The 22,629-nt window shown below is 38.2% G+C and overlaps 2 protein-coding genes across 6 annotated transcripts in view; one reads left to right on the forward strand and one right to left on the reverse strand.

The window, feature by feature from the left end:
• ICA1L (islet cell autoantigen 1 like) overlaps positions 1-18,115 on the reverse strand; it is a 64,309-nt gene extending 46,194 nt beyond the window's left edge. The window contains exons 1-2 of one of the 5 annotated variants that reach the window (XM_045078583.1): positions 18,005-18,115; positions 10,043-10,193 (exon numbers count right to left, since the gene is read on the reverse strand). In XM_045078583.1, coding sequence (XP_044934518.1) covers positions 10,043-10,068 — 26 coding nt within the window. In that variant the 5' untranslated portion in view covers positions 10,069-10,193; positions 18,005-18,115. Of the gene's footprint in view, positions 1-10,042; positions 10,194-16,969; positions 17,260-17,475; positions 17,606-17,640; positions 17,750-18,004 lie in introns of those variants that run through there. The other 4 variants (XM_045078582.1, XM_004764181.3, XM_004764182.3 and 1 more) reach the window with 4 other exon arrangements.
• On the forward strand, positions 13,206-21,597 carry LOC123391674 (translation initiation factor IF-2-like). Its single transcript, XM_045078932.1, has 5 exons — positions 13,206-13,215; positions 17,263-17,485; positions 17,605-18,606; positions 20,314-20,787; positions 21,458-21,597. The coding sequence occupies exons 1-3, from the start codon at positions 13,206-13,208 to the stop codon at positions 18,362-18,364; spliced, it is 993 nt and encodes a 330-aa protein (XP_044934867.1). The 3' UTR covers positions 18,365-18,606; positions 20,314-20,787; positions 21,458-21,597.
• The last annotated feature ends 1,032 nt before the right edge of the window (positions 21,598-22,629 follow it).

The following is a 22,629-nucleotide window of genomic DNA, read 5'->3' on the forward strand; positions in this document are numbered from 1 at the left end:
ATTCAGGGTCCTGAGATTGAGCCACACATCGGGCTCTCTGCTCAGTAGGGAGCCTGCTTCCCCCTCTGTCTCTGCCTGCCTCTCTCCCTACTTATGATTTCTGTCTGTCAAATAAATAAATAAATAAATCTTTTATTTTATTTTATTTTTTTAAGATTTTTTTTTTGACAGAGGGAGAGAGAGATCACAAGCAGGCAGAGAAAATTATGTTATGTACATATTATGTACAGGGCAAGAAAAAAGCAAATTACAGGCAGTTTCTCAATGAAAACAACAAAAACCAGACTACAGTGGAGGAATATATTTAGGGTACTGAATGAAAGAAAACAAACTATCAGCCCATAATCTGTATCTATCAAAACTATCCTTTAAAAATGAAAGTAAAATACATTTTCAGATAAAGAACCAAGAGAATCCATGGCTGGGGGACTTTCAGAAATGCTAACATTTTCTTCAGCTGAATGAAAATTTTAACAGTAATTTGGATCCACAGGAAATAATAAAGATAACTGGAATTAGTAAGGTTTTGGGGTAAATATGAGCTTTTCCTTTCTTAATTTCTTTAAAAGTTTGGGCACCTGAGTGTCTCGGTTGGTTAAGCAGCTGCCTTCAGTTCAGGGTCCTGGGATCAAGCCCCGCCTTGGAGTCCCTGCTCAACAGGGAGTCCGCTTCTTACTCTGCCCTGCCCAATCCCCTTGTGCTCTCTCTGCAAAATAAATAAAATCTTTTTTTAAAACTTCTTTAAAAGTCATAGTTCAACATATGCAGACAAAAATAAAATAGCTCAATTATCAACATTCTGCCATTTTAAAAGTAGACTTTTCATTTCTTTAAGGATTTATTCATCTTAGAGAGAGCAAGAGCGAAAGGGGCTGAGGAAGGAGAGAGAATCCCAAGCAGAGATCCCATACTGAGTGCATAATTGGGGGGATCTCAATCCCAGGACCCCGAGATTTATGACCTGAGCTGAGACCAAGAGTCAGACACTTAACTGACTGCACCACCCAGGTACCCCAATAATCTGCCATATTTGTATCATTCATACTTTCCTAATCCTACCACCTCATTCTATCCTCATCATCATTAATACATGGCTCTTTTTGGTAATATTTACATACACTGATGTGTATAATTTGGGGCTATATACTTTTGACAAATGGATATTATGGTATAGAATATTTCTAATGCCCCAGAAAATTCCCCTGTATCCTTTTTCAGGCAATGCCTAGCCTATAAGAAATAATAACAGTTTTTATTTTTTTTACCTCAGTTTCTCCTTCTCTAGTTAGGGCTTTTTTTAAATTGCTGAATAGTAATCCATTGTGTGAATGTAACAACAGGTCTTCATTTTTTACTACTGTAAGTAAAGCTGCTATGAACTACTTGTGATCTTTATTTCAAATAAATAAATAAAATCTTTTTTAAAAAATCTAGATGAACAATTTCCTGTATTTTCTTTCTTTTTTTTTTAAAGCTATTATTGACCCATGGAAGACTCATTTTCTTGTTTGTTCATTTACTTGTGTATTGATTCTTTAACTTCTTCCTCATTTCCATCTCTCCTTACAGTCATTCTGATGTGCTTGAATGCGTACTTTTTTTAATTCGAATGTAGTCTTGTAAAATGAGTTATATACACATTCTAATATATAAAAATGATACAGTGCTGCAGATTTTATTTCTGACTTTTTGGGTGTTTTTCACTCAGCCCTTGTTTTTAGGTTCTACATATGTTGCTATGTATGTATCTGTTCTGTTGTTTCCATTACACAACATTCTTTATTGTTTAATTCTTTGAGGATAGAATCCTCATGTCTTAGCGCATCTATTGCAGTCAATGAGAAGTCTGTTTTTCTGTACTGTTTTTTTTGGGGGGGGGGTTAAATTCCTCAGTACAATCTTTCAATTTAAGAATTCTCTTTTCAGTTTTGTATAGAGTTCACCCCAGCCTTTAAGATTTGTTTTTTAATATCCAGTGACTATTTCTTTCTTCTGTAATTTTCAAGATTTCTAATTGGTTCCTCATATTCCTCTTCTTGTCCTTTATAACGGTGACCATCCTATAATTTTTCACTTTGGCACCCTAAATATATAGAATTCTAAGACTCTTCTACAAAATTATTTTTTACCTGGAATGAATTCATGTTCCAAATGTTGATTTTGTTTAATTTTATTAGGCTCATTTTGAGTACAGAATCTTTAATTTTTTCCTTCTTCCCTCTGTGGTTATTTTATTTCTCCTTATTAGTGGCTATACAGTTGTTTTTCATTCACCTTCAGGGTTCCTACTTCCACAGAATCTTACACTGTTGTTTTAGGGCACCTGTCGTAGTGATATCTGAAATACCATTGATCTAATCAGGTTTGAAAGAATGGTGTATGGGAAACACTTAATTTCTACCAACCTGGAGAAACTGACCTCCTAGATACCAGAGACTATTTCTATATTGAGAGCTCAGCACATCTGTTTCAGCCCCATTTACTTCTTTATTTTTCCACTTTGTTTTGGTTTATGCTTACCTTATTATCTAGGCAAGATACATCTTTTTGGATTTGCTTCTAAATTTCTTTTCTAATTACCATGAGTTGAGAGCAAATGTTACTATGCCGTCTTAACTAGAAATCTACTTTATTTCCAGTAAGAGTACAATTTCTTTTTTTTTACTTGAACACAGTCACCATATAGAACATTTTATTCCTTTTTGCACCATATAATATTTAAATGTTTTAGCTATTTCTTGGATTTGGAGTACAAATCTTAAAATAGAACAAATCAATATTCTCTTTAGAGGTAGTTCTATACTCACTTTAACATCTCATTACTGTGACATCACTAAAAAGGAAGCAAAACAGACTGATTGTAATATGCAGACTGATGAAAGTACTAAAATCCCTTGAGAAAAATAATCTGTAAAGACTTTTGGCTAAATATAACATAATTGCTTGATGCAATTAAGAAAATACATTAGACAAGTTTGCTGTTTAATATTAATGAAAACTCCTGATTACTCTGGCTCCCAAGCCATAACTTTTATTACAAACACAATCAGCATTTCCTCAAAGAATCAGAGTTTGTTAATGATTTCAACTAATGATATGAAACAGTCCAAAATGTCAACTAATTTTTTCTCTACAGTGGGATAAAGAGTGATAATTTTCTGTAGTTTCCAAATTTACTACAATTAACATATAAAACTAGCTTTTGTGTAACTATTATTATTTTGAAAAATGTTTACTTGATTATCAAGCCCATTTCTATCTTTTTGGCTTTGTCTTTTTCACTTTTATTTATCATTATTATTAGGTAGTACTAGCAAGCCCTTATCCAAAGTGAGAGTCATTCCATTCATTCATTGTTAAAGTACACATTAAATAGTTATGCTTTTATACAATTTTATTTATGAGTTAGTAAGTGTATAAAAGAAGTCTAAGGGGGCCTGGGTGGCTCAGTGGGTTAAGCCTCTGCGTTCTGCTCAGGTCATGATCTCAGGGTCCTGGGATTGAGTCCCACATCAGGCTCTCTGCTCAGCAGGGAGCCTGCTTTCCACCCTCCTCTGCCTGCCTCTCTGCCTACTTGTGATCTCTGTCAAATAAATAAATAAAATCTTTAAAAAAATAAGTCTGAGGAGGTAAAAGTTATTACAAAGACTGTGTATTAATATCACATACACATTATTGACAAGGGAACTCCTATTCCCTTCTCCTGCCAACAATCTCACACCTATTAATAATAGAAAGAAGATTAGAATTCAGGTGTTCTAGGTCCACAAGTGAAATATTGAAGAAACACAGAGATCTTAACAGCATGAGACAAGAAAATGTCATTTCAAAAACAGGCTGAAGAAGGAAAATGTAGGTAGGTGATAGATTGTAAAGGTCTCTATATTTTATTTTTATTTTATTTTTTTTTAAGATTTTATTTATTTGACAGAGAGAGAGAGAGAGGTCACAAGTAGGCAGATTGAGAGGGGAAGCAGGCTCTCCGCTGAGAAGAGAGCCCGATGCGGGACTCGATCCCAGCACCCCGAGATCATGACCTGAGCTGAAGACAGAGGCTTAACCCACTGAGCCACCCAGGCACCCCACTATATTTTATTTAATAGGTATTGTGGGCCGATAAATGTTTTTGAGCAGCAGAAAGATCGTTCATAACAATCTTTCCACATTCCAGACATAATAAGAATCAGGACCAGGAATATTACCATAAGAACAGATGTGAAGGAAGAATCTACAGAATTTGGTTAGTAATGACTTAACAGTTTTGCCCCTGAACAATAAGGAGGTTTAGAAGAAATGGGAACATTATGCATCTGATGTGTGAAATTCTGAGTTTGAAATGGTAAGTGGCATCTGAGTTCACAGAAATATCTAAAAGCAATTACAACTGTAGTGATAAAGATTATTTCAAGCTTGGGTCTCTAGTCGGACTGCCTAGGTTTGAACCTAGTAACTCTACTACGTCTCGCTGTGGGACCTTGTGTGAGTTACATTAATCTCTCTGACCTTTATTTTCTCATCAGTAAAACAGGAATAATGAAGTAAATAGATTGGTGTAAGAATTAAATGTGAAAATACATGTAAAGCACTTAGAACAGATATTGTTGATATTTAAGAAGCATTATTGTATACTTTCTCATTTTAAATTTTATTGGTGCTCAGATTAGAAATGGTGATTTGGGGCACATGTGGGTGGCTCAGTCGGTTAAGTGTCTGATTCTTAATTTCGGCTTAGCTCATGATCTCAGGGTTATCTGACTGAGCCCCATGGCGGAGTCTGCACTGCACTGGACATGGAGCCTGCTTAAGATTCTCTCTCCCTCTCAGACAAACCACAAGACTCTTAATCTCAGGAAACAAACTGAGGGTTGCTGGAGGGGAGGGAATGGATGGAATGGGGTGGCTGGTGATGGACATCGGGGAGAGTGTGTGCTGTGAACTGTACCCCCGAAACAAATATTAACAAATATGTTAATAAATTTTAAAAAGCTTCTCTCTCTCCCTCTCACTCTGCCCCTTCCCCATCAAAAAAAAAAAAAAAAAGAAAGAAAGAAAAAGAATAGAAAAGAAAAAGAAAAAAAAATGGTGACTTGGGAATTAGCTAAAAAAAGACAGTTAAACAGTAAGAACTGATGGGACCTTCAAAAAAGAAAGCAGAAAGGTGGTAAAATTTAGAGAGGGTTCGAGGAAGGTGAATCAAATTCAGACCAGGTTCTTGGTATTGTGCTATGGATTCACCATGATATGAATGATACAGGTTAATGAGAAATGTGTTCTTTATATAATAGATATTTAAATCACATAACTAAAAGAAATTGAACTTCAGAGGTTATCTAGTTTAGCTATTTTGGTTCAAAAGGGATGGAGACGTCTATAAAATGAGAATAATAGAAGGCTTATAAAAACCTTTTCACAACTAAGAGTACAGAACAATTACATAAAGAAAACACATTCTATACAGAGTAGAGTGAAAAGCTGACATTAATTCTCTCAGCAGTGCTGTAAAGGGATTAGAGTATTTTTTATACTCATTTGTTACAAAATCATTCACCAGTATATTAGCAATACACTGTGCTTATTGAAATTTTCATTAGTAAGGTGACTGATCAATATGAACTTGGTAACATTAGACCATTTTTGACCTATAAAATGAGCAATTTCAGATGGTTCAACCTAATAAAAAGATCTCAAGTTCACCAATGTAATCTAGCTCATCTCTGAAGAATGTGGTTTGTGCACAAATGATCTGCTTACCCAAGAACACATCTCAACTCAAGTCAGGGATCTAGGCTGACTGCAAAACTGGTCTGCAGAGAAAAAATTAGTTCTGAGATGCTTTTTTGCTACAACAGCAGACATAAGTAGATCCACCAGATTGCATGGTCCACAAAGCTGTACTTACTGACTATATGGCCTTTTACCAAAAAAAAAAAAAAAAAAAAAAAAGTTTACAAACCCCTGACCTAGACCATGATTCTCAAAATTATAAGGAATCATAAGTCTCTTTAAGGTTTACTGTTTGTAATAAGACAATGCCTATCTTTGTTCATATGTATACACACATATATGTACACATACATTATATATATGTTTTATATATATATAAAATATATAATTTTTAAAGATACTACCTGACTAATCTTTCATCAACTGTCCATTAATTTGGGAATGGTTTTTAGTTTTGGCCAATGAGTAGATTAAGTTTATTTGCCCCCTTTCCTGGATGGAGATAAACTGAAGCCCATTAAAATTATTAGGGACTACAGGAACCTTGGGTGGCTCAGTTGGTTAAGCAACTGCCTTCGAATCAGGTCATGATCCTGGAGTCCCAGGATCAAGTCCCGCATCAGTCTCCGTGCTTGGTGGAGAATCTGCTTCTCCCTCTGACCCTCCCCGCCGTAATGATCTCTCTCTTTCTCATCCTCTCTCAAATAAATAAAATCTTTAAGAAAAAGATTAACAAGGACTACAGATATGAAAGACTATCAAGTCACAGATTGAGAATCTGCCCTGAAACTGCCCTAAATAATATATTCTATATAAAGCATCAGCTTCAGTATTTGACTAGAATTGCATAAAAGTTATAAACATGAATCTTTTCAAATACATAAATTAACTATTGTTTAGCCAAACATAGTTTGGTTACTGAGATACCAGAAGCATTACAGTACTAGAGTAATTGAAATTAATAAATACAAAAGGGACACCTGGGTGGCTTAGTCAGTTAAGCGTCTTCCTGGTCTTGGGTTCGAGCCCTACTTTGGTCTTTCAGGCTCTCTGCTCAGTGGGGAGTGTGCTTCTCCCTTGCCTCCTGCTCTCCCTCAATCCCCACATGTGATCTCTTTCTCAAATAAATAAAATCTTTTAAAAATAAGATTAATAAATACAATGGACACTAGAATTAGTGTAGAACTAAATTAGCTGAAATTTCTAAGTAGTCTCAATAAGGAAGTCAGTTTCGAATGTACATTAAATGCTGGCTTTGTTCTGGGGGCTACAACTTGGCACTCCAATCATAACATCAATAAGGCAATGACCTGAGAAAAGCAGTTAAAATAAATATAGAGCTGTGTTTATCTAAAATAGAAGACAATACTTACCATTCAATCACAGACAGAGAGATCCTGTACTAAGAAGGTAGGTTGCCCACAGAGAGGTTACCATCTTGACCAAATATTCTTATTTAAATACATTTTTGTTTTAAGATTTTATTTATTTATTTGACAAAGAAAGACACAGCAAAAGAGGGAAAACAAGTAGGGGGATTGAGAGAGGGAGAAACACGCTTCCCACCCAGCAGGGAGCCCAATGCAGGGCTTGATCCCAGGACCCTGGTTTCACGACACAACTTGAGCTGAAGGCAGACACTTAACAACTGAGCCACTCAGGTGCTCCGTAACCAAACAGTCTTATAAAATGACTAGAGTTTAATCATTTTTAAAAAGATTTTTACTTATTTACTTGAGAGAAAGAGAGAGGGAGAGCACAGAGGGAGAGGAAAAGCAGACCCTTTCTGAGTAGGGGGCCCAATGTGGGACTTGTCTCAGGACTCTGGGATCATGAGCTGAGCTGAAGGCAGATGCTCAACTGACTTGAGTCACCCACGTGCCCCTTTAATCTAGATTTTTTTAAAGATTATATTTATTTGAGTTTAATCATTTTTCTATAAGAATTCAAAATTATGCAGAAGGTAAAGTCTTAAGGGAGGCTTATGATACCTATATCTAGATGTTTCTGATAATCTTAGCATTACTACATACTAAAATAATAATTACACTTGTAGAACTCTTGACAATTTTTTAAATTGTCACACATTTCATCACCTTTGATCCTTATAATAACCCCAAAAGCTACAAATGTTAGATTTCATTATTCCAGTTTTATAGAGATCACTGAGGCTCTGTGAAATTGAGCGAAATTTCTCAAAAGAACATCTTGATATTTAACACATATCCAGGTCTTCTGACTCCACAAGCACAGTTCTTTTCCATTTTGAAGGCGGGAAAAATGTGATTCAAGATGTTTCCTACCTTATAGTGAGTTAAGTGAAATATATAATATCTAGTTCCTAATTTTCAGGTAACCCACTTCGAAAAACCTAGAGGTTTTCAGGAACTAGCTAGGTACATAAAAATTGGTGTTGCTTATAAGAATGAAGACGAGAGAGAGATATTAACAAAATTAACAAGTTCTGATTGCAAACTACATTTGAATTTCTAGTTACCATAAAATTTATTTTTATAGAAATAGTCTATAATTTCAGTAGTCAGTGTAATTTTAGTCTGTAAAGAAGTTAAAAAAAAACCAAAACAGATCAGAGCTCATTTTTTCCAAAAGTGATGCTTCAAGATTATCTACTTATCAGACTTTCTGCTTAAGAATTTACTATAGAGGGCGCCTGAGTGGCTCAGTGGGTTAAGCTGCTGCCTTCGGCTCAGGTCATGATCTCAGGGTCCTGGGATCGAGTCCCGCATCGGGCTCTCTGCTCAGCAGGGAGCCTGCTTCCCTCTCTCTCTCTCTCTCTGGCTGCCTCTCTGTCTACTTGTGATTTCTCTCTGTCAAATTAATAAATAAAATCTTAAAAAAAAAAAAGAATTTACTATAGAAATAATTTACTTATATCATTTTAATCATATCATTTCATAAAGAACAGAAAGAGCATTTAAAATAGATTATTGGAAAACAAAACTTGAAAAATATTAATGGAGTCAGTAAGACCATTCAAACCATAAACAGTATATTAAGAGGGGCTCTGGCTGGCTCAGTCAGTAGGGAGTGTGACTCTTGATCTCAGGGTCATGTGTTCAAGACCCATATTGGTTGTAGAGATTACTTAAATAAATATTTTTAATTAAAAAATAAGAAACAACAGTAACTAAAGGGGCACCTCGCTGGCCATCAGGGAAGCATATGACTTGATCTCAAAGTCATGAGTTCAAGCTCCACACTTGGTGTGGAAATTACTTTAAAAAAAATGTTTTTAATCTTAATAAGTTAAGGAAAAGGAAGTAAACTACAGAAGAAGTTTTATTTTTGAAAGAATCTTTTTAATAGTTTAAAGTATCAAAAATTAAATCTTTATGTTAAAAAGATATTAGAGCTAATCTCCAATGAAATTTAAGAATATTTCCAACTTCACTGCATATTTCCAGTCCTTTGCTATGCCCAATCTTCCCAAGTGCAGAGCCTCTCATGAGGACCCAATGGGATAACATATGCAAAATTGCTTTGAAAAATACAAAGTTGTGGGGTGCCTGGCTGGCTCATTTGGTAGAACATGCAACTCTTGATCTCAGGGTTGTGAGTTCAAGCCCCACATTAGGCACAGACTTTACTTTAAAAAATATAAATAAAGTTGAATGCAAGTATAAGACATTCTTTTAATTATTACATACAACCTATAAATATACTTGATCTTAGCCAAAAGGCTGAGAAGTTATTACATATAGCTTCTAAATAAACAAAAATACATAGGATATAAATTTTTAATTTTTTTAAAATTTCATTTATTTATTTGACAAAGAGAGAGAATAAAAGCAAGCAGAGTAGCAGGCAGAGGGGAAGGGAGAAGCAGGCTCCCATGGAGCCAGGAGTCTGATGTGGGGCTCCATCCCAGACCCTGGGATCATGACCTGAGCCGAAGGCAGACGCTTAACAGACTGAGCCACCCAGGTGCCCTGGATGTAAATTTTTAAAACATGAAACATGAAATTTATTTAACTGACTTAATTTTAAAGCTCAAGTTAAGAAATAACCTGGAAGAGGCTATTAAAAACAGAGTATTAAAAAACAGGGTACCCTGTTAAAAATGCAGATTGACCCCATGTACTTAACTGCTTTTCCTTCCCTAACCCACTAAAATAACAGTAAAAGAATAAAACAAAAATGTAAGCCATTAACTCATAAGTACAAAAAGAGTCAGTATAATGACAAGAGCAGATGAGAGACTTCAATACATTTTGGAGAGGAAGTTGTCCCCTAAGCTTTAACAGAGGAATGCTGATAAACAATAAGTTAATTACCTTAAGAATATCAAAAGACGTACCATTTGGAAGCAGAAGAAGGATTCATTGAAGTCTGTATACAGCTGGCTGGACCCCGAGGTCCCTTTCTAATCTGTGTCACTCAATGGGGGTTGAAGAATTGAACCAAGAACGTTCTGGACTTGGGCAAGACAACACAGCAGAAGATTCAACCTAAAAACAAAAGGATAAAGTGAAAGTCTACATACAGAACTGTTGAATATCAAGTGATTTTTCCATTCTTTGCTCACCAGTAGCAAAGCATCCCCTACCCCACACACAACCCTTTCCATTCCTTAGGAAAGACTGTAACATCTTTTCTCTGGAAAGAATTAAAAGCTCCAGAGTAAAGGATTATGTCATTTGGACATTATGAAAGGATGAATCTTTGCCTATTCGCTGTAGAGCAAAATATGCCACTAACAAGCTCAGTCATAAATACGAAGCTTCTGCTTAGTTTTACTAGTCTTCCTCTTAAATATAAATGAAAACCCAAAGATCAACAGATATCTGAGGGAAGTCTTCAATAAGAAAGACCTCTGACCCAAACCAACAAATAGAAAAAAGAAAAAAGCTGTGGGTAATTAAGAAAATATAGAAAGAAAACACAAATTAGTTACTTTGAGAGTAACTAGTACTCTCGAAGAGGAATAATAAAAGAATAAGAAAGGGTTCTCTGGGTGGCACAGTTGGTTGTCTCTGACTCTTGGTTTCAGCTCAGGTTATGATCTCAGGGTTGTGAGATTAAGCCCCATGTGGAGCTCTGAGCTCAGCATGGAATCTACTTGTGATTTCTCTCTGTCAAATAAATAAATAAAATCTTTAAAAAAATAAAAATTAAAATAAAAATAATTTAAAAATTTAACTTTTTTTCCTTTCAGATAGATTTTTTAAATTTCTTTTCAGCGTAACAGTATTCATTGTTTTTGCACCACACCCAGTGCTCCATGCAATCCGTGCCCTCTCCAATATAACAAATGGAACATAAGCAAATTTTGAAAAGAAATATCTAGGCAAGGTAATATAGAAATAAGAAAAAACTTTCTTTTTAAGATTTTATTTATTTACTTGAGAGAGCGAGCACAGAGGGAGAGGGAGAGGTAAACCCCCATTGAGCAGAGGGCCCAATGCAGGACCCAATCCCAGGACCCAGGTGGAAAGCAAATGCTTAGCCAACTGAGCCATCCAGGAGCCCCTTTATTTTTAAATTAGAGAACTCACTTTTCATAAGTGAAAAGACAAACACCATTTGAAAGATAAGGACAAAACAAGAATAGGCAATTCACAAAAGAACTTCAAAGATGCAATGAATACACAAAAATGTTATCTCTTGTAACTCAAGATGCACAAACGTAAGAAAAGTATGTTCATCTGTTAGATGAGCAAGGATTTAAAAGGTTAATAGCTTCTGGGAAATGCATGCATGTTTGCATAATTCCTTTTGCTGACAAAAACAGAACCAAAATTAGAGAAGGAAACCCCTGTGCAAAATAGCCACATCTCAACAGTATTGATTCCAACAAATAAATCTCAGCTATCAGGTTTTGCATCATATTTAAAGAGGATGTCCAAATCTGCGATGCATCTCCTCTAATCTCAAACAGATTCAGTTTTGGCAGATTGAGTGGGTCCTGAAGAACACTTCCCCATAATCAATCACTAACTTGAAAACATGAGTCCTTAAAGACATAACAGCCAGACTTATGGAGAAAGCGGACAGCATTCTACCTGGTACCTATCTCCCTATCACAGCCTGGCAGAGAAGACTACTAAAGAAGAGATCATGGTGTTTAAGGTGGGGATGTCTCTCTTCTTCTAGTTTCCGTGAGGACAGACTTTCCATAAATCTTCCTAGTGTCTTGCCCCTTTACCCCTTAAGTGAGAAACCTGACTGGTGAGTTCACCATTGGTCCGCATTTTTTGAGTGGGGAGAGCTAATTTATCAAAAGTCTTAGGTAAACATGTCTATTACAAAGATCCAAAGTATCCCTTGGGTGGGCTACTCCAAGTCTGGGCTGGGGACAGACATATGAGAAGACCACCTATACCATACATATCTTCCAACAGCTCTCTCAACAATGAAGTTGATATTTTATCTCCACCTGCCTAACTAAGCTCTTTCGACCACATCTGAATTGGTTCCAATCTGAGGAAGGAACAAAAGAGCCAAGAAGTGTCATGTACTGGGCTCCCTAAACTTAGAGTTGCCATGACATTTTTTATTTTCCTCATCAGGAGCCCAAGCATGGCTGTAGAGAAAAGAAACAGTAAGCTAGTGGCCAACCTGCACAGAAGAGTAAAGCAGATCAATCAGAGATATGTCAGAATTGCTCTGTGTCTGGCGTGAATGTTTAACATGTGTTATGGGAACCTGCTTACAGAAAGCATATGACAACTGTGTCACCAAGCAGCCAGTTTAAAGAAGAGAGATCACGACAATGTGTTCAGTCTCCTGTCTCAGCCTCTAAAACAGATTTCCAATGACTTATGCCATTTTTGGGCAAAGAGCAGGCCAGAACTTTTCAACAATAAATAACATAAAAATGTAAGACTGCATAAGAGGAGAAGGGATCATAATGTGGAAAAGAGGGGGAAAAAACCACACATTTGAAGATCTTCCTAAAATAGAATTTTAAAGAAGAACCACTTTGTAACAAATAAATAGAACATAAGTCCATAAAACAGATTTTTAAAAAGAGCTGAAACAAACAAAAGATGAAAAGAAAAAAAGAAAAAATGCCACAGTACTTGAAGTCATATTAGAAACAACTCCAAGTAGAAAAGATACTTCAGAAAGCCAAGTTAATAATAAGGATGACAAGCCAAGGAAAATCATTCAGAATCAATATGACAAAATAAAGGTGGTTAGACTCTAACAAAGTAGTCAGAACAAAGATGATAGATTTGTAAGATAAACAATTGAAATCTAACATAAGTAATATTCTTAGGGAGACAAACAATATGAAATAGCCAAAATATTCAAGGATATAGAAGTGAAAAACTGAAAGATCTTATTATGTATCAGGAAAAATTAACAAGAAATGATCAAGATTTAAGATATATTATGGAATGTTGCCAAATTTTAAGGATGGAAAAAGGATGCTTTTAGGATCTAGAAGAAACAGGGTCACCTACAAATTAAATAATTTATGCTGGCCTCATTCATCTCCTCAGCAACATTAGACAATGGATACAAGTGAGTACTGTGTACAATGTGGAGTGAAAAAGAATACAACTTGGGGGCACCTGGGTGGCTAAATCAGTTAAGCATCTGCCTTTGGCTCAGGTCATGATCCCAGAGTCCTGGGATCGAGTTCCCACTAGGGCTCCCAGTAGGACTCCCAGGGAGCCTGCTTTTCCTTCTCCCTCTGCTGTTCCCTCTGCTTGTGCTCTCGCTCTGTTAATACCTAAAATCTTAAAAAGGGAAGGAAGGAAGGAAAAGAAAAAGAATATGACATGGAATTTTCTACATAGGGGAATATAATTTTAATGGATATTTAACATTCCATTTAATGGATGTGTTATAATTTACTAAAATGGTACACTACTGATGGGTATTTAAAGATTGTTTCTGGAATATTATTAAATCATGCTGGATAAAAAATAAGAATGAACACATATGTATTATTTAAAATACATGCAAGTTTATCTATAGGTTAAAATCCTGGAAGTATGTTGGCTGAATCAAAGGGTATATACATTTAAAATTTGTCATCTTCCTAAATTGTCCTCCATAAACATTGTACTGATTTTTATGCCCACCAGTAATGGAGGAAAGTGCTTGTTCACTGCAACTCAGCATACTGTTATTAAATTTCTAATTTTTCTCTTATTTTTACAATAATTTTTATTGTTAATAATTTGGAATTATCTTACCATATTTTTAAAAAGATTTATCTATTTATTTGCGAGAGAGAGAGAGAGTGAGGGCACATGAGCCGGGGGTGGGAGGGATGAATGGCCAGAGAGAGAGGCAGAGAGAGAGAATCCTCAAGCCAACTCCCCAGTGAGTGTGAAGCCTGACATGGGGATAGAACTCACAACCCCAAAGTCATGACCTGAACCAAAACCAAGAAACAGACACTTAACTGACTGAGCCACCCAGGCAACCCTATCTTAACATAATTCATCCACTGAAGACATCATCATAAAGGTACACCATTATTTTACATATCTCTATTGAAGAAAATGAGCTACAAAGTAAATGGTTTCAAGTCATCAATTTTCAAACCCATAAAAAATTCAGAGGGCTCTGGGATCATGACCTAAGCCCAAGGCAGACACTTAACCAACTGAGCCACCCAGACACCACCCTCTCCCCCCGCTTTAAAAAGATTTTATTTGAAAGAGCGAGAGCTCTCAAGAGAGAGCAGAGTGGGGAAGAGAGGAAGAAGCATTTTCGTAAGGATTTTTATCAAGAAAGGATGGCGTATTTTGCTGAATGCTTTTTCTTCATATATTGAGAGGATCATATGGTTCTTATCCTTTTTTTTTTTATATTAATGTGGTGTATCACATGTTCTGTGGATGTCGAAATTTGTGGATATTCCTGCAGCCCAGGAATAAATGCCTCTTGGTCATGTTGAAAAGATGTGCTCTATATACACACAACAGAATAATACTCCATCATCCAAAAGAATTAAATCTTGCCATTTGCAATGATGTGGCTAGAACTAGAGTATATTATGCTAAAACGAAGTAAGTCAGTCAGAGAAAAAGAAATACCTTATGATTTCACTCCCATGAGGAATCTAAGAAACAAAACAGATGAGCATAGGGGAAGGGAAGGAAAAATAAGATAAAAACAGAGAGAGGGGCAAAGTATAAGAGACTCTTAAATGCAGGGAACAGACTGAGGGTTGCTGGAGGAGAGGTGGGTGGGGGCATGGGGTACTTGGGTGATGGGCATAAGGAGGGCATGTGATGTCATGAGCACTGGGTGTTACATGAAACTGATGAATCATTAAATTCTACCTCTGAAACTAATACTACACTATATGTGAACTAACTTGAATTTAAATAAAATCCTGAAAGAACACAAAAAGCATAAATATGTTGATAAATACAAAGGAATAAACATTTTAAACATTACATATACACATGCATCTTTAAATTTCACTAAAAGATTACTGATTCTTTAAATTAAAAGTAATGAAAATAAAGAGCACATGTAGAAGTAAAATATATAGAAGGTAAAACCACAAAAGGTGAGAAGATGGTAATTATAAGTATTAAGGGTAATACTCAGGAAGGACTAGAATGTTTGAAAATCAGCGGTAATAAATTCAAGACACATATGTAATCAATCTCTAAGATCACCAATAAAAATATAACATGAAGAGACTAAACTAAAAAGATAGAAAAAGAAATATTCTTCTAAAAACTCAGTTCACCCAAAAAGGCAGCAGGGGAATAGAACAAAAGAATGAGAAAATGGAAAAAGAAGACCAATATGCTTTATCCAAACATAGAAAAAAGTCAGAAAAATAGAAGTGGACTGTATAACACTATTAAAACACAACGACTGTTGTGAGACTGAATAAACAACTACAACCCAACAGTCTGTAGTTTATAAAAAACACACTTTAAGCATAAACACACAGACGAGTTAAGAGGAAAAAGATGGCAAGAGGCAAACATTAAGCTTATATTTATGTCCGACAGAACAGGCATCCATGTAAAAAGTATTTTCAGGGACAAAAATGGACATTTCATAATGATAAAAGGGTCAATTTGACAAAAAGACCCAGCTATCTTAAAAGTGTATGTGACTAACACCACTACGAAATCCATGGTAAAGCCTGACATAACTGAACAGAGAAACAGATAAATCTATAATCATAATTAGAGATTGAGACTTAACACTTCACCCAGAGTAACTGACAGAATAAGGAAACATTAAAAATGTGAATATACAAGGTTTGAACAACACTCTCAACCAGCTTTGCCTAACTGACATTTAGGCCACTCCACCAACCACCAGTAGAATACACATTTTTCCCTGAGGGTAACTGGAACATTTCAATACCTTTAAATTTATTTATTTTTTTCTTCTTGCCTAACCTAACCTTGACTAACCTATTATAGACCATAGGTTTGTATATGTTTTCTGACCACAACATCACTAATTTAGGAATCAACAGCAGCAATCTACCTTAAAAATTTTAAAATATTTGGAAATAAGGTAACACGCCTAAATAAATAATGGATCAAAGAAATCACGGAGACATTTTGAAGTATCTTTAACTTAATGAAAACATTCCAAACTTGTAGGATTTAGCTAAAGCAAGCTTAGAGAAAAACTTACAGCTTTAAATGCTTATATAAAAGGAACAAAGGTATAAAAATCAATTATGTCTTTCCACCTTCATAAGTTAGAAAAAGAGGAGCAAATTAAACCCAAAATAAAAGAAACAGAATGAAAGTAAGAGTAGAAATCTGTGAAATAGAAAACAGACATATACAGAAAATCAACAAAGTCAAAAATTTTAGTTGTAGGACATAGCACACATGAAATCACAAAGTCGGACAGTGTCAATAAAACAATTGATATCATCTGTTTTATATCTGATATATTTTGATATTTGGTACTAGTTCAGTCACTGGTATAAATTTTTATTAATTATTTATAATAAATATTTCTAATAAAAATGTGATTCCCTAGTTTCCCCACCCGTCTCACGCTGGCACCAGTCTCATATTTTCAGCTTTCCCACTTTGGACTGGCTGAGCTCTGAGCACCCATTTAACTCTAAAATTATAATGATTTATCTAGCAATTATAATTACTTATAATTAGAGCAATGTCTTGCACACAGTTATTTCCATGGCTAGAGGCACAATCATTCTGCACTATTAAATACAGAAATTTCAAAGAATATCGGTTAATGCTGGGCACAGCCAAATATAAAACGATTGAAATTTTTCATCATATAAAAAGTACATACGCACCATTGGTTGTTTATTTGGCCCATACATGTGTCATTGACTCCTACTAAAGGAGGAGGCACCTGTGGCTACTCCATAAATATTGATGTTAAAACGATGAAAGTAATATCTATGTTGCCTAAGTCTGAACCTAATAAATCGATACATAAACGCTTAGAGAAAATCCAAAGCCGGGGATAAACGTGATCATCCCGATAAGCTGTTTTCCAGTGACCCGCAGTTTACAGCAGGGTTTACGCTCCGCGCGTGCACATCATCTAGGACATGAAAAACAATCCCACCCCCTCTGCCGGCAGACCCGCAGCATCGCGGGGTGCTTGCCAGGTCGGATCCCCCCCCCCATCTTGCTCAGAGCGTCAGGTATCCGACCACTGACAGCATCCGGGCCCCCGGCCCGGTGATCCGCCAGCCCGAGGGGCGCCGCGGCCGCGTTCACCGCCGCAGGCCCGAGCACTTGTGCGCGGGAGCCCGCGGAGCTCGGCCATCCCGCAGTTCGCCTCAACCCGCACCTTTACTTGGGTTTTGTTTTTGCCCAACGCTCGCCACTTCCTTCTAAAGAAGGCATTTCCATTACGAAATAATGACATAAAAATAAGCACAACGGGGAAACCGGAGGTCAGCAGGGGAAGCATGTAAAGGCTGGGAGCATCTGCCCTGCGGGAAGCGATCTCCACCTTCCGGAATCGCCCGAACAAGCCTCGGCTCCTGCGCACGTTCGCCAGCGGGGCCCGCGGGCGGGCAGCTCCTGGCGTCCGGAGGGGCTCCAACCCCGCCGAAAACCACGCCTGGCCCGTTCGGCCCCGGGGGGCTCGGACCCGGACGCCGTCCGGGAGGGAGGCCGCAGAGGCCGGCGAGGCCCTGAGAGACCGCGTGCGCGCGTGGCGTGCACCTCCCGCCGCGCCTCCACCTCAGGGCGTCGCCACGGGAACCGAGGGTTTGGCCTCCGGCCGGGTAGGCCGGGGGCGGTGGGGGTGGGGGGGGCGCGGCCTGACCGCCGCCGGGAGGGAGGGGGGGCCCAGGGAGGCCGCAGACTCTCACCGCCACGCTGAAGCCGCGACGCGCCGGTCCTCCGTCACCTCGGGTCGCACTTGGCTGCGCGGAGGTCCGTCCCGGCACCCGTTCCCGCCGCCGCCGCCGCCCGCCGCCCGCGAGCCCCGAGACGCCGCCGGGCCACTCCCGCAGCCCGTGCCCCTCCGCACCCGAGCGTGGAGGTGTCGGGCTCCGGCTGCGGGAGGCGGGAGATTTAAACCGGGCGGCCTGGCGCGCGCCGAAGCCGCGCTGCCCTCGGCGTCTCGCCCTGGCGTCCGCGGTCTCGCCCTTTCGGGCTCTGCGCTAACCCCGCCGGGTCCGTTTTTTGACGAACTCCGGGACCCACTGTGGTCTGTCTTTACCAAATGACAGGTGGTTAACAAACACCGAAACGGTCGGAACGTCAGAAGTAAGGAACTGTGGGTGAGACCCGCGAGGCATTCTCGGTTTCTTCAAGCCCAGCGCCCTCCGCCCGGGTCCCTCCCTGCCACCTCCGAGTCCACACCGCACCCGCCAGGCCTGCCGGGGGCCACCCCTACCCGGCCAGGTGCTTCGGAGCCGCAGGCATCCCTGAATCCTGGGGCGCTACTCAGGACCAGGGCCCGCACGCGGTAACTGTTCACGTGCTGTATTTAACTCTTAGGATAAGGGTTTAAAGAGGAGTAACTTAACAGCTGTTAATAACTGACCTCAAATGCACATATACATAACCAGAATTTGTGGTCATAAATGAGTCTTCCAGAGGAAAAGGCAACATTTGAGCCTAAAACTAAAGAATAAAAATAGGTGAATTGTTTCTGGTGGAGGATAATTTAAATTCAAAGAATTTTCTTTTCAAAGGTGACTCAAAATCTCCTATCACTTTACCAAAGCTTTACAAAGTATGAATTACAACTGTGACACAGCCTACAAAGGCAAAAAGCTTACACTCTAGGTGATAGCTGTAAGTCTGTAAGATCGTGAAAGACGGAGTGAGATTCTAGAATATTATTACAAAATATTATTAAAACCTGAAAGTGGTTTTAGAATAGGAAAAGGAATAGGCTATGTATACTAGAGTTAACTTGGACTGAAAATAGTAAGAGGTCTTTAGGCCGGGATTCTAACCCTGAAATATATGGTGCTTCAAGGAATGGGTGAATACCTGAAATAATATGCAAAATTTTGGTGGAGGTCTTTTAAAAGTATTTTTTGGAAATGTAACCAAATCCAAGTTCCACTCTCCGAAGCACAGCAAAGCCAATCGCTGAGACGTCATGTATAAAAGAGTTTATTCTAGAGGCAGCCAAAGAAAAGACATAATAGGGCAAGCTTCAAATCTGCCACCTAGAAGGGGAAGAGAAGTTTTTTATAACAACAGGGGTTGGGATTACATATATATTGATGAAAAGTGTGGTGAAAACTTGTGGTTATTCATAAGGAAAGATGGAACGTGCTTACTGAGCAAATGTGTAACATACATCCTGTACTCCTGGTGGAGACTTAAAATGAGGCAAAATTCAGCCCCTACTATCAGACATCTTAAGACAAGGAAAGGGACTATGGGTTTTCTCCAGGAAAGCCGGGATAAACTGGAGGGGCTCTTGCGCTCATTATCTAGGGTAAGGAAAATAGGGCCTTGCTGTTCATAGGCTGGATCCAAATCCGTGACTTCTAGCCTAGGTCTCCCTAATTTGTCAACGGGGTCTGTAATCACACAACAGCTGATTAGGGAGAAACAGGTCTCTGAAAAACAAGCTTTAGCTTTCTGAATTTCAACCTCATTAACCCTGTGGGGACAACCTCAGAAAGAGTCCACAGCTTTCCTGATTCCTCAAGTCCAGACCCTTAGAAGGGTAAGAATTAGCATTTGGCAGTAAGGATGACTGCTATACTTCCTCAGATCTTTCCTGACTCACTCATGGTAAGTTTGGCATCCCTCCTAAGGACATATTTCTACTCTCAACAATTGTAATTATTTTTCTGCCTGTCTTCCTCACTGGATGCTGAGCTCCTCCAAAGTAAAACGCCTATGCATTTTGGGAGCTTTACCTGTTAAACACAGAGCCTAATACACACTGCATTCTGAATGAGTTTATTCAATCAGTAAGTGAACAGAAGCAAAGACAGCTAATTGACAACTGAAGGATACTGTATAAAATATCTAAAAAGAGTTGAACACCTTTTTTCTCAAAGAATAAATGATTCTAATATGGTAAGAAAATGACTTTCAGAATGTTACTATGTACATGTTAAGTTTCTTGGGGTATTTTAGAAAATGCTTCTTCCAATAGGATGAACTTTTGTTTTTTAAAATATTTTATTTGTCCATTTGACAGAGGGAGACAACACAAGCAGGGAGAGCTGCAGAGGGAGAGAAGCAGGCTCCCTAGTGAGCAGGGAGCCCGATGAGGGGCTCAATGTGGGGCTTGATCCCCGGACCATGGGATCACGACTCACGTCAAAGGCAGAGGCCCAACTGACTGCAAGTGCCCCCAACAGGATGAAGTTTAACTTAAGAAGATACTAAACTTCAGCTCAATCTCAAGCAGACCAAAGTTCTCCAAGAAATATACCAGAAGTTGTAGTGACTACAGTCAAGGCCTGTTGGTTTTGTTCACCTTTTGGAGAAAATTACTGGAAGATACACAATGTCTCCAAGCCACCATAAAATGAAGCATTTATACATAATTACATTTCCTTCGCAGGTCACACAGAAAGGTGGGCAAGTGGTAGCAGAGTATAAGAATGGCTTCTGCAAACAAGGTCGAGCTACTGACACTCCTGGGCAGGAATCGGGTTTTCTTCATCAGGTATTTGATATATGTTTATAGAATGAGTTAATGATCTTGTTAGCTGTTGGGTTGATAAGAAAATATTTGGGGGCACCTGGGTGGCTCAGTTGTTAAGCGGCTACCTTCGGCTCAGGTCATGATCCCAGGGTCCTGGGATCAAGCCCCACATTGGGCTCTCTGCTTGGCAGGAAGTCTGTTTCTCCCTCTCCCACTCCCCATGCTTGTGTTCCCTCTCTGTCAAATAAGTAAATAAAATCTTTTTAAAAATATTTAAATGCCTTGTACTAGTCCCTTAACATATAATGAGGCACCCAGAGTAGTTAAAATTTAGTGTTTCATAAATAAGTTTTAGGAAACAAAAGAATTAACACTATTAAAATGCTTTTATACGAGAGGATATAATTTCACCTGGAAGTGCAAATATTTATATAAGTGTTACTAATTTTTTTAAAAAATTTTACTTATTGAGAGAGCACAAGCAGGGGGAGAGGCAGAGGGAGAGGGAGAAGGAATAGGAGAAGCAGGCTCCCCACTGAGCCAGGAGCGGGGCACGGGGCTCCACCCCAGGACCTGGACATCATCACCTAAGCCGAAGGCAGATGTTTAACCATCTGAGCCATGCAAGTGCCCCTCTTTAATTTTCTATCAACAGATTTATCCTAATATAAAGTGTTTTCCTCCACTGTAGGAAAAACAATTAGATGACTTGGAATGTGGGGCTTCACAAATTTGGGACCCAGAGCAATAAGCAGCAATGATTTTTTGCACTATCAAGCAAAGCTCTTGTTAATCTACTAAATAAAACTTCAGTGGATATTAAAACACATATCAAGAATGCCACGCTTTTTTATTTACTCTTATAAAGGACTAGGGATCTACTGAACCAGATGTCATGGAAATAGCTCCATTTCTTTAAGGTGTTCCACTTTCCTTTTAACCTGTGTGATCTTTTCAAGGAAGTCAGAAGTAACAAGTCCGTGGCAGTTAGGGTATGGAGAGCTATCTTCCCAGATGTGCTACACTAGTACTTACATAGGGCAAGCTAAATGTGTTCTCTACCATACAGCATTTTTGTTAATTCAGGTAAGGCTAGAATTAGAGACAGTATTACTAGGATAATTTTTTTTTTTAAGATTTTATTGATTTATTTGACAGACAGAGATCACAAGTAGGCAGCGAGGCAGGCAGAGAGAGAGGAAGAAGCAGGCTCCCTGCTAAGCAGAGAGCCCGACGCCGGGCTCGATCCCAGGACTCTGGGATCATGATTTGAGCTGAAGGCAGAGGCTTTAACCCACTGAGCCACCCAGGCGCCCCAGGATGATTTTTTAAAATGTGAAATGTTATAAACCTACAAGAAAAAGTATTTCCTCCCCCTAAAATAACCACTGAATTGAATTTGGTATTAGTAATTCCCCAGCATGTTGTCTATACTTTTACTATCCATACAACTGTTTGATGTTGCTCACCTTCTCAGATTGTACCTAACAAAATCCTTTCTCTGTATCTCTAATTACTGAGGCATGTGTCCTATCTCCATCATTAATTGGCTATATACTGTAATTGGCTATAGATATTTCTACAGTTACCTTTTCCTCATATATAATTCCCATATGAAAAGAAATGGGTCTTTAAAGAACACTGTATGTTATTATGTTAATACACTTAGTAGTACACTAAAATTGAAATTAATTTTAAACCCAAAAACATGCAAAGCTCAACATAACATTATGGTAATTTGGTAACAATGAATGTCACTTAGGTTTATATATAATCTTTCTCTTACACAGGTGAAAACATCTTCAAATTTGTTCTTCACTTATAAAAATATCATTCTTATGAATGACTTAAGAATTAGCAGAA

The sequence above is a fragment of the Mustela putorius genome, unplaced genomic scaffold (genome assembly GCF_011764305.1).
Source record: "Mustela putorius furo isolate JIRA1106 unplaced genomic scaffold, ASM1176430v1.1 tig00000275_pilon_pilon_pilon, whole genome shotgun sequence".
Classification (NCBI taxonomy): Eukaryota; Metazoa; Chordata; class Mammalia; order Carnivora; family Mustelidae; genus Mustela; species Mustela putorius.

Bases quoted from the DNA above. Each gene is read 5' to 3' on its own strand.
- LOC123391674 (XM_045078932.1), top strand. The intron at 17,486-17,604 runs GTTTTGTTTTTG...AAGCATGTAAAG, and splicing joins CAACCCGCACCTTTACTTGG to GCTGGGAGCATCTGCCCTGC.